Below are 12,549 nucleotides of genomic sequence, written 5' to 3' on the forward strand. Positions count from 1 at the left end.
ATCAACTTCCAAGGAGAGATCTTCATGCAAGTCTCGACAATCTTTCAGCTTTAGAGAGTAAAATTCTTCGTCTTATATCGACAAGTCTCTCAGCTGAGCTAAGAATTGAGTTTCCTTTGGGTTTTCATTTTTAGGGTCGATATTTAGTTTAGCTAGCCTACATCTTGTTTGTTGGTCTTTATTAATTGTAATTCCTAAGAATGTAAGTTGTGTCATCATCAGCCAGCCCAGCTGGCGAATGATAGTTTGTCAATTGTAACTAACGTTACTAACCTATAGAAATATGCAGAGCTAAAAATTGAGAGGCAAGCAAGAATAAGCATGTCTAACTCCATGTGACAAAATGAATATTGGTGAATATAATAGCACCACTATTATTATTTCTATATAATATCCTGATGGCTCTACAAACTGATTTAGTTACTTACTTTTCGCGCCATCACTCAAATCATCGGTGCACTATTCAATCGTCGGTTCTGGTTCTCGGCTGACAGTAATTCATAGAAAAGATCCGACTCAAAAGAATGATTCATTCACGAGATTCGGACATGGCTGGTGACGTCATATTCAAACGCCATGATCGACACAGTCTCTGTGTGTGTTTGTTGTGTTAGCATGTTTTTGGGTTTCACTCAGCTCAGATGTTGCTAAAAAGAGTCGTTTTACGATAAGAGGACGTTACATGCCTCTACACACTAATTCTAATTATGTCAGACCAGGCATATCTCCAGAGTAAGTTCATATATGGATTATGAGTTTTGACTATGCCGATGACTATCAAAACAAAACGGCATGATACTATTATTATCTATTTGAACATTTTCAGGGTTTTAACAGACTAAATAATGAAATTATTAAATATATCATGGAATGTTTAAATAAATAAATACATTGAAATGTATATCATGTCGAAAATTAGGTCATTTTTAATTAATTTGTACATGTAGTTCATTGTGCTCATTTATTGATTGCAATTGCAGTTTAACTGTGGATTTTTTTATATAACTATTGTAACCACGGGTAAAAGCATGAGTGACTCTTGAGTTCCATGCTTAATTTCTAACTATGATATTAGAAAAAAAATGTAGCATAAACACATTTACAATACAAACCATAATTGCTATAGTAAAAAAAAATCTTAATAAAAATTCTTATTTATAATGATTCTACAATATTTCAGGCAAAGTTAGTGTAATTGTTTCATAGTAAAACCATGGTAAATATTTCTAAAAGTTTGCTCTGTGGTATAATGAATGAGGTTTTCTTTCCTCTTGCAGTCATCCCATGTTTGGCCGTTACCTGAGCACAGTGAGCTTTCCACCAGCTCAGACCGTTTACAACCACTGGAGACACTGGTATCAGCCTAGTTATTTATGGTGGACTCAACCACCTCACCGGCAGCATCCCTCTTCCTCCTTCAGCACTGTCAGACACCTCTCCAACAGGCCCCCGAGACCTCCGGATCCGTACAACTGGAGTTCCTGGAGGCGATCTGAAATATTGCCACACACTCAACCCAGACGAGGCCTTCACCTTTCTGCATTTCTGATGGACCGCTCTGATCGGGAGCCACCTCCAAAGAGGAGGAAGAGCGCGGATGGGAGGCCGGCAGTGGAAAGATCTCAACGCTCACCCGAATGTATACCTCCAAATGGCAGCAGGAGTCCAAAGGGAAGTCCTGAATGGCTACGAAGTGTAACCGGTATTACAGTGCCTCCTGGGAAATTTCCTTCGAGCCCAGAGAGGATTGCAGCCACACCAGGTGAATAATTTGGATGTTCCTTTTAATTCATATTGATGTATTGGTATGTAGTTGTGCATAAAAAGCCAAATCCACAATCTTTTCACTTCACAGAGTTGAAGAGACAATGGGAGGATCTTTCTCAACTTTGTAATGCTGCATCTGCGAAAGGAGGGAAACAAAAAGGGCCATTTGATTTTTCTGTGATGTCCTACAATATCCTCTCGCAAGACCTGCTCTGTGATAACACGTACCTTTACAGACACTGTGATCCTCCCGTTCTGGACTGGCGTCATAGGTTTTCCAACATCATCAAAGAGCTGGAACAACACAGTGCTGATGTGAGTGAATGGGCTTTTCTTGAAATAATCATTTGTCGAATATTGTCATTATTTCTCATTTCCACGTAAAACTTATTTAGGTAAAATTGCTGGATTAAATTTTCTGGCCTTTTGAGTTTAATACCTTACATTGTTACCAGTCACACATCACTGCTAAAATTCCATTCAGAACTGTCTGACTGGCTTGAACTCTTTGCCAGCAAATTTCTTACTTCAGAGTGTACAAACATTATACATTCTAGACTAGAGCCTTTCATATTATTGTTATGTAATGGTAGGGATACACAGATATTAAAATTACGGCTTATTTATATAATATAAATAAGCCGTTCATGTTATGACTGATAACGGTAAATGTCAGGTTGGATACATTGATTTGCTAAAGATTACATTTAGCAGAGTTAAAAAGACTAACTTTAAGTGAGTCTTAAATGCCTAACGATGCTTTGTTGTTATATTCAGTGGACAAGAATGGATGATTTTCTTAAAATATCTGCAATCACTTCTTTTCCTATAGATAATGTGCCTGCAGGAGGTGCAAGAGGACCACTATAAACAACAAATCAAACCCTCGCTAGAATCTTTAGGTACTTGCTTTACTTCCTTGATGACTCTTTATTTCTCTTTAGTTTTGTTTGTTTATTTTGTCTATTTTAATATTTTTTTAAATGTAATTTTTTTTGTGATGGCAAAGCTGATTATTAACATCGGCTACTATGCTGATTTGGTGCTCAAGAAACATTTCTCATTATTAACAAAATGGTAGTGATGCTTATATATATATATATATTTCAGGATTCTTTGATGAATAGATGATTAAAAAGAACAGCATTTATTTGAAAAAGTTTTTGGGATTCCAAATCGTGTGTAAACCTGGCAAGTTTTAGGGATTTTCAAATATTAAAACAAAGAAACATTATGATGATATTGTAAATAATGAAAAAAAAATTAGAACTAGATTGCAAAATAACATTTTCACAAGTGGACTCTTTTTAATCATACTGTATCAAATCAATAGTGAGGAATAGGACTTTTAACGCAGCAATTATCTGCCCTTAAAACAGGCTACCATTGTGAATACAAACGGAGAACGGGACTTAAGCCTGACGGATGTGCTGTGGTCTTCAAACGTGAGCGCTTCTCTTTGGTCTCCTGTCATCCTGTGGAGTATTTCCGGCGTGGCATCCCTCTCCTGGACCGTGATAACGTGGGCCTGATTGTTCTGCTGCGGCCCGTTGACCCTCATAGCTCTCTCACCAACGTCTGTGTGGCCAACACACATTTACTGTACAACCCTAGGCGCGGTGACATTAAACTGGCCCAGCTGGCTATGCTGCTGGCAGAGATAACCCGGGTGGCCCAGTTACCTGACAGCAGCGTTTGTCCTGTGCTGCTCTGTGGGGATTTTAACTCCATTCCCTGGTCTCCCCTGTATCGCTTTATTAAGGACAGCAGACTGGACTATGATGGCATAACTATTGGGAAGGTAGAGAATCTTGGGGCATTTCCTTGCTTTTTAACTTTTCAGATTATGCCTGCGTCCGAAATCGCATACTCTCTTGAGTAGGTACTTAATTTGAATAAGTAATTACTTCACAACCGCTAAAAAGTATGTTCCATATAGTATGAGTGTGTGTAGTATGAATGTTATCTGGACGTACTACATTCGCCATGATGTCATTATCATGTGACCCACCAGCGTCAGTTACGTCGCTTCACCTCCATTCATAATTCCCCTCCCATGGCATCATGGGATAGTAAAGTGTCCATCGTATGCGCACTTCAGAATCTCGCCAGAAGAAGTAGGTCATCCGGGTACTTTTTGTCTACTCTTTTATGAGTACTGTGAATTTGGACATATTTCTTTAGTCAAATACTGTTTTTTGCCTACTATATAGTAGGGAAGTATGCGATTTCGGATGCAGCCACAGTTTTGGCATCTCTTAAATTTCCTGACTTGATTTTGCAGGTGTCAGGACAGGAGGAGAACCCAAGAGGGCAGCGTATTCTAACTGTGCCAATTTGGCCCAAATGTCTGGGCATCTCTCAGCAGTGCCAGTACGAAAGCCAAACAACAGGTCACCTTTCAGCCCTTATTACATATCATATAATGTAAACAGATAATAATCATTTCTAAGAACATTTGAAAACTGTAACAACAAACATTATGTTCCACAGTGTATTTTAAGTGTTATTTCTAATAACCACTGTAAAAACAGTAATATTTTGAAATATTATTACTATTTTAAAAAGCTGTTTTCTATTAAAACAGCATTTATTTGGAATATAAATATTTTATAACAATGTAAATGGCTTAAGTGTGACTTTTGATCAATTTAATGCATCCTTGCTGGATAAGAGTATTTTTATGGGGATACCATTATGGGGATTTTTTTTTTTTTTTTCTGCTCTGTTATTAACAGTTACAGCAAATACAGTAACCCCCAAATATAGTTATGTCATAAATACAAATGTATGATTGTTATCAGATTAGATTCAAAATATCAAACAAAGTGGCATGTGAAAATAAATGATGCCAGACCTTTTCTTAAAAGACAAACATTTTAGTCATTTTTGAAGTGAATTTTAACTAGTTGGTGACATTGAAAAAGGATTTATAATGCATGTATTCTGTAATTTAGGGCAAAGTATGTTACTTCATCTGGTTTATTCTAGTGTCCAAATACATCCAAATATGTATCCAATATATCTATTGTTTTATCATTTAAACTTTAGGCAAATGCCATGCCACTTACTTTGAGATGCAAATACATACATTGGCTTAAGTGTCCAAATACTTTTTGGGGCCACTGTATGCACTTTGAAAGCAACTTTGACACTTAGTGTTACTATACATTACAGTGTAGTATAGTGTAATATTGATATTGGCATTCTGGAATAGCTTTAAATATGCAGCTGCTAACATTTAGATTGAATTATTTTCACAGATTCTGATTTGAAGGATTTGGAGCAAACAGAACTGGATGGGTAAATATAAATCCCAATATATCTCTACAGTGCCTTGCTTGATTTACTCATATAAACCCTTGCCCCTAGTTTCTGTAGCTCCTTTTGTGTTCCTTAGCTGTTGACGTTTTAAAATCTGACAGTCAGTGCTGTTCAGCAAATTTAAGGTGAAGAAATTTGACAGCTCCTGTGATGTCTTTTCTCAGTGTGTCGAACCTAAATGTTTTTAACAGTAATCGTTCTTCTCTCATGTGATCTGTTTAGTAGTTTCACCGAGCCCAGCATAGAGCACGGTTTAAACCTGACCTCTGCGTACTCCCACTATCTTAAAGAGAGCGGTCAATCTGAGATCACCACATGTCACTCACGTACAGCCATCACTGTCGATTACATCTTCTACTCCGCAGCTCTGGGGGATGTGATGGCTCAAGCAGGTTTGACCATTACATTACTATTCTCTTTCCTAGGAAAATACTCAATAGTTGTTGTTTAATGTAACATTTCATTCAGATGATTTATTACTACCCCTATTGCGTTTGCTGTCGCCACATGAATATGTATATCCTCAAAGTAGAAGCTGATGCCACTAGACTATCAATGTAAATGTTACATCACCACTCCTGTAGTCATGTGACCTGTGATGCTGCAGTTTGCTGCAGTGCAGTACAGTACATTCAACAGCAAAATTTCTGCTGCTGCTGCTGGTTACCAACTTACAAACATAGTGTTTTTTCCCCCCCTCACTTACCCAGAATGCAGTGTGCCACCAGAGAAGGGTCTGCAGCTGCTGGGCAGGTTAGCCCTGGTCGGGAAAGATGAACTCCATGAGGTTAATGGCCTTCCCAACCAGCATAACTCCTCTGACCACCTGCCGCTTTTGACACGCTTCCGTCTAAACCCTTGAGCTGATGGCTGACAGAACAAAAAGTGTTTGCGATGATCCTACAGCCTTTAAATCCTTTTGTGGCCAGAAGATAAATTGTTTAACAAACTCACAGTACAATGTAAATCGTTTTTTCACACCAGCAAAGAAATGATTCACAGATTCTCTTAAAGGAATAGTTCATCATTTACTCACCCTCAAGTTGTTTCAAACCTGTATGAATGTCTGTCTTTTGTTGAACATACTCATAGTATGGAAGTCAATGGGGTCCATCAACTGTCTGGTTACCGAATTTAAAAAAAAAAAAATCTTCCTTTGTGTTAAGCAGAAGAAAGAAATTCATACAGGTTTGGAACAATTTGAGTGAGAGTAAATGATGACAAAATTTTCATACCCGATACCTGATTTTTCCAGTTAAAGAGTACCATTTCTTTAATGTCTGTTAATGCAAGGGGTTTAAGAGACATGACAAAGAGGAAAAGTATTTTTTTATTTTGCAAGGGAAAGAAGTCTAATATAATTTTTTTGCAAGAAACGCATTCTAATGTCGATGATATTAGTTTCTGGAGTAAACAATGGGGAGATGAAGCTTACTTTAGCCACGGTTCTTCACGGTCAGCAGGTGTCGCCATCCTCCTAAATAATTTCAAAGGTCATATTGTGTCCCATAAGGCAGATGAGTTTGGTCACTGGCTCATTCTTATTATAAACGTTGATGGTCTGAATTGCATCTTAGTCAACCTTTATGGTTATAACATTAGAAGAGAAAACCGAAACCTACTGGAACAAATTGGCTTACATTTAGATAATCTTAAATTAACTCACTCAACTGATAACATCATAATTGGAGGTGATCTGAACCTAGTTCATGATGAATTTTTTGATAAATATCCTCGCAGACACTCTGCTAGTCACCCAAACACCATATTTACAAACTTTTGCGATAAACATAATTTGGTTGATACTTGGAGACACTTTAACCCAGAAATTTCTCAATACTCCTGGTTTAGCTCAAGTCACAATTTTAAATCCAGAATTGACCACTGGTTAATTACGAATAATTTACTGCTTTATAATATTAGCTCTAATATTTCTGCTGCACCACTAACGGATCATTGTGTTATTTTACTACAGATCAAACCCAATGATAACAATGTTTACTCACACACATATTGGAAGTTCAATTCTAGCCTGCTCAAAAATAATGACTACTGCCAGAAAATCAAACTGTTAATTAAAGAAATTGCCAATTCTGAGGAGCTAACAACTGCTACCAAAAAGTGGGAATTCCTAAAATATAAAATACGCCAATTTACTATCTCATTCAGTATAATAATTAAAAAAGATAATGAAAAACAAGAAGTAGACATTATTAATCAGTTAAATTTTTATTGCAATAGGCCAAACCAAACGGATGACGATAGACAGAAGATATTAAATCTCCAACCTAAATTGGATGAAATTTACAGTCGTAAGGCCCTAGGAGCCTTCATTAGATCAAGGGCTAAGTGGATTGAGGAGGGAGAAAAAAATTCAGCATATTTCTGTGGTCTGGAAAAAAGAAGACAGGGGAAAAATTGCATCAGATCCTTGATAGTTGATGATAATGAAGTCACAGATGAAAAATTGATCTCTTCAGAAATCTGGAATTTTTATAGCCAGCTTTACAGCTCTAAATTTTCTAATGTGGACTGTAAAAACTTTTTTCAGGAAATAGCACAACATATTCCCATAGTAGAGGATAGCTTCAAACAAACATGCGATAACCAAATAACAATTACGGAACTGGATGCAGTAATTGGTCGGCTCTCTCTTAACAAAGCTCCCGGTTCTGATGGTATCACAGGTGACTTTTACAGACATTTTTATGTAGATTTAAGAGACATGCTGCTACAAGTCTTTACTGAAATTTTTGAAACATGCGTGCTTCCACCAACAATGAGACATGGTGTTATCATCTCAATTCCAAAACCTGGGAAAGATCCCAGAATTATAGATAACAGAAGACCCATTACACTTAGAAATTCAGATTACAAACTCCTAACTTACATCTTCACTTATCGTCTTCGAACAGGAATATCAAACCTTATTGCAGACACACAGTCAGGGTTCTTAAAAGGGAGGTCAATCCATAACAATATAAGACTGGTAATGGACATAATTGAGTATAGAAGCCAAATAGAGGATGATGGTTTCCTTCTCTTTCTAGACTTCTATAAAGCATTTGACTCTGTGGAGCACCCATTTATTCTTTCGGTACTAGAACACTTTGGATTTGGAGTCAAATTCAGAGAGTTGGTTGGTGGATTATATAGAGATATTAATAGCTGTGTCCTATTACCTAGTGGTACCACCCCAAGCTTCAAGATTAATGTGGGTATTCCTCAAGGATGCCCCATCTCACCATACCTATTTATTTTAGCCACAGAAATGCTAGCAATTTATATTAAAAACTGTCATGATATTAAAAAACTTAATGTACTTGGCACAGACATAATAATCAGCCAACTAGCAGACGACACAACAATATTCTTAAAAGATAGATACCAAATCTCAACAACTATTGCCAAAATTGAAAAATTTTCCAAAGCCTCAGGCCTAACTTTAAATTTAAAAAAGTGTGAATTGATGGCAATACATGACACTTTACTGAAAGACATCTGTAATATTCCTATTAAATCCGAAATTAAATACCTGGGGATTTATCTAACCAAGGACCAAAAACAAAGCCAACTTCTGAATGTAGAAAGTAAAATTAAAGAATGTAAGTCACGACTAAATATATGGCTACAGAGGGACCTATCAATTCTAGGACGAATTTACCTAACTAAGATGGAATGTTTATCGAGATGTATTTACCCAGCCTATTCCAGTGCCATTCCAAACAAATTAATTAAATCTATCAACCAAATCAACCTAAACTTCGTTTGGAGAAACAGACCACATTATATGAAAAAAAGCAATATGGTTAAAGACACAAAGGATGGAGGACTAAAAGTTATTGATTTTGACTGCCTTAATGGAACCTTAAAAATAAATTGGTTAAAATCTTGGATCAAACACGGCAACTCCTTTTGGTATTGTATTCCAAATACTTTATTCAAGAAAATAGGAGGTTTAGATTTTCTGCTTAGAGCGGACTTTAATGTTGACAAATTACCTATATCCTTATCAGAGTTTCACAGACAAATACTCTTGTATTGGAAAATGTTGTACGTACACAACTTCTCACCCCACACGTCTGTACTATGGAACAACAGATATGTTCTGCACCGCAACAGATCTCTGTTTTTTGAAGATTGGTATGGGAGAAATATATGGTCCATAGCTGACTTAATGGATATCAATGGTCATTTCTTAAATTATGAACAATTTGGCATCAAACATAATTTCCAACCCTTAAAATCAGACTTCACTAAATTACACAGAGCGCTACCCCAACAATTTGTCTTTCTAATAAGAAACACTTTGGCATATTATCCAATACAACCACAATTGGCCTCACTATCAATTCAAGGGATCTGTATTCTAGATAAAAAATGTACTAACCACTTTATTAGAAATTGTTTTACTGAATACCTTTACCCTGAAAGGCAAAATAAAAATAACATCATTCAAAAATTTGATAAAGATTCAATTACTAAACTAAGAACAATGTATCTAACACTCCCTATACCCCCCAAAGTGAAAGAAACTCACTTTAAAGTAATGAACAACATTTATCCCTCCAAGGAATTACTGAGACTTCGCTTTGGTATAGATGATAACACTTGTACATTCTGTGAAAAGGGTGTTGAAACTACGGACCATGTGTTTTTCTCATGTAATGTAATACAGATATTTTGGTGTGATGTACATAAATGGATTAAGCAGCAGATATCTTCATTCCCAACCTTTATATCCAGAGACGACATTACATTTGGTTTGATTCTGCAAAGCAAGGATGTTGAGTTGTGTATTAATACAATTGTATGTCTAGCTAAATTCTTCATTCACAAGTGTAGAATTGTGAAATCATCTCCCAAATTTGTTGTTTTTTTAAATGAATTTAAACTGTATATAAAATCCTTAAAAACTCTGAAAGGTCCTAAAGCTCAAAAAATATATGATACCCTAAAACACTTCCCAACTGAGATAAATGGATGAAAAAGTCTGAATTTACCCCTTATGTCATGGATGTTTTATCTACATACTTATTATTTATTTATTTATTATTATTATTATTTTTTATTATTATTATTATTATTATTTTTTTAATGTTTTATTTTCCTTACCAATATCCTATTTTGTAATTGTCTACATTACATTCGTGTTGTATTAAGTGCTGCTCCCTCTGGCTATATTTTTCTTATATCCTATGTTGTAAAAAAGGAAGTTATGCAGCCATGTTTGTTTGTAAATCTTGATATTCAATAAAAAAAAAAAAAAAAAAAAAAAAAAAAAAAAAAAAAAGTCTGGCTACGCGAGACTACCCTGCACCCAGAGTCCCGCATTCTCAGACCCCTCGTTTTTCGAGACAGCGCCTCCTATCAAATTGTATCGGATAAACATGTGAAGAACATGTGAAGAACTTAAGCCAAAACGTGAGTAGGCTATCTTCAATTTTATTTAGCGAATCGTAGTAGCCTACTCGTTTGATTTATTTTTTAATAAAACTAATTTAGCTCATCGATACAACATATGAATAGTCCATTTAATATTTGTAAAGATAGTTTGTAACAAGATTTGAGCCGTTAATGTATGTTTTTTCGCCCTCTTCCCCCCGAAAATATTTTGATAGCTAACGTTAGCCTATAACCTTGGGCTTTTTGTAGATATGTCATAAATGCTGCAGTGATTTTCACTGCCCATTTTGTGCCCCCATATATTTCAAACCCACAAAGTTGTCCAAAGTTCAAAAACATCTCAAGGGACACTTCAACAGAGCAGTGCAACATGAAGGTAACATTTGCAAACATCTTTTTTCTTTTTCTTTTCTTTCTTTCTTTTTGAAACATCATAAGACATGTGCTATCGGGCCTATACTGTTGTAGGCTATTCCAGGGTACACCATACATCGATGGAGTCGCCCCTGCCGAACCCAGCAACATATCATTTTATGATTATGCAAAGCGACTTATAAATTAGTTTTTTAATGCAATTGAAGACGAAAAGTAAAGTCACGAACACAGTTTTTTCTTCCTTTTTTCTTTACAGCAAGATGATGTTTAGGTGATCATTAAATAAAGTACAGAATTGTTTATTATTGGTGTTTTGTCTATTCTGATTTGTTTTGCTTCGCATTCAAAATATCAAAAAAACAGATTTTGTAATGTTAGCATGGTAATGTTAATTAGACCATTATAGGTTGAACTGAAAGAAAAATTGGAATTTGAATAAAAAAAAATAAAAAAAACATTGTAGCAATATAATATCACATACTATTTTTCAGAAGATAGTTCAATCTGTAATTGTATCCCTTCCATCGCAATTAGTTATACACTATAATGAGTGTTATACGATCTTTCGAACAGCAGGAGGCGCTGTGTTCGAAAAACGAGGGGTCTGAGAATGCGGGACTCTCGGTGGGGGACTGTAGATGCAGGCTCCGAGTCTGCAGCTTCATAATATTGGACAGTAGACAGGCTGAATGAAAACACCTACATTTCTAGATCCAATCAGGTGCTAGTTGGGGAAAAAGCCACGCCCACCATTTTGCCTCATTTAGTATTCCGTTTCTCTCGGAAATACGTCACAACACTGGAGAAAAGTCGTTTGCAACTTCCGGTTCACGGGGACTTTAAAATCCAATTTTTGAAGACAGATTACTGCCATCTGGTGGGAGTAAAAAAATAAAAGCTTATGTAATGCCATGGTGTAACCACTAGATTCCTTTATAGCTTTATATAAAAAGGCTTATACATTCTCTAGTTGATTTTAGACATAAATACTTGTATTTATCAAGTTGTTGATTTGGATATATATTTAGATATTATCAAAGATTACTTTTTGCCATGGTTTAGTTTAGGTTTTTTTTTTAATGTTGATTTTAAGTGTCAGTTTTGCATTATTTCAGTCAAACCCGAACACAGAGAAAGACGTTTTGTTACACATCAAAATTCAATAAAAATGTAACAAAAATGAAAACGAATGCTTTATCAGAGCTTAATCAACCTGATTTTAACCTCCTATTTGAGTCTTCCGTCTCAATTTTGCCATATTGTTACAGCCACACCAGTTCATTTGTGTGTGTGTGTGTGTGTGTTTTGTACTTTTGATGTTTTAGAGTGTAAGCTCTTCCGTGCTGTCCATTTTTTAAAACTACATTGTGGCTGAATGGTAGATTTTACATGAAAAATAAATTTCTATTTTACTATTTTTGCATATTTCCCATTAATTTCCTATATGGGGGGTCATTTTTGACCGCGATCAAAACAAGTGCGATTATTTTTTTTACAATTTAGCTTGTTCTATTCAAGTCCATAATTTGTGTGTGTGTGTGTGGTCACATAGCGAGTTTTGTACCATTCCGATGAAGTAGCGATTTTTAAAATTTCAAAACTTATTTATTTTTTCGGTCCAAAATGGCGGAACAACACCTTAGGGTTAAGAAGACCTTACAAAAACAGACTTCTATG

The 12,549-nt window shown here is 35.7% G+C and overlaps 2 protein-coding genes across 3 annotated transcripts in view; one reads left to right on the forward strand and one right to left on the reverse strand.

Moving 5' to 3' along the window:
- The first annotated feature begins 623 nt into the window (after positions 1 to 623).
- On the forward strand, positions 624 to 6,109 carry angel2 (angel homolog 2 (Drosophila)). The gene is made up of 9 exons (XM_056269363.1): positions 624 to 732; positions 1,278 to 1,762; positions 1,856 to 2,082; positions 2,600 to 2,669; positions 3,147 to 3,568; positions 4,052 to 4,160; positions 5,031 to 5,070; positions 5,317 to 5,483; positions 5,802 to 6,109. Exons 1-9 carry the CDS (start codon positions 683 to 685, stop codon positions 5,951 to 5,953), a joined length of 1,722 nt encoding a protein of 573 aa, XP_056125338.1. The 5' UTR covers positions 624 to 682; the 3' UTR covers positions 5,954 to 6,109.
- A 2,851-nt stretch (positions 6,110 to 8,960) lies between these two features.
- aig1 (androgen-induced 1 (H. sapiens)) overlaps positions 8,961 to 12,549 on the reverse strand; it is a 135,356-nt gene continuing 131,767 nt past the window's right edge. For both annotated transcript variants that reach the window (XM_056269288.1, XM_056269286.1), the window contains one exon: positions 8,961 to 8,981. The gene's annotated coding sequence lies outside the window, so the exon portion shown is untranslated. The remainder of the gene's footprint in view (positions 8,982 to 12,549) is intronic.

Source organism: Rhinichthys klamathensis, unplaced genomic scaffold (assembly GCF_029890125.1).
Source record: "Rhinichthys klamathensis goyatoka isolate OS25496 unplaced genomic scaffold, OSU_Roscu_1.1 h1tg000281l_1, whole genome shotgun sequence".
Classification (NCBI taxonomy): domain Eukaryota; kingdom Metazoa; phylum Chordata; class Actinopteri; order Cypriniformes; family Leuciscidae; genus Rhinichthys; species Rhinichthys klamathensis.

What these genes read in the sequence shown, in the direction of transcription:
- angel2 (XM_056269363.1), top strand. Translation starts at nt 683, where the DNA reads ATGCCTCTACACACTAATTCTAATTATGTCAGACCAGGCATATCTCCA. An exon ending in AGACCAGGCATATCTCCAGA is followed by an intron (nt 733 to 1,277) that starts GTAAGTTCATAT and finishes TTCCTCTTGCAG; the next exon opens with TCATCCCATGTTTGGCCGTT. An exon ending in ACCCTCGCTAGAATCTTTAG is followed by an intron (nt 2,670 to 3,146) that starts GTACTTGCTTTA and finishes CCCTTAAAACAG; the next exon opens with GCTACCATTGTGAATACAAA.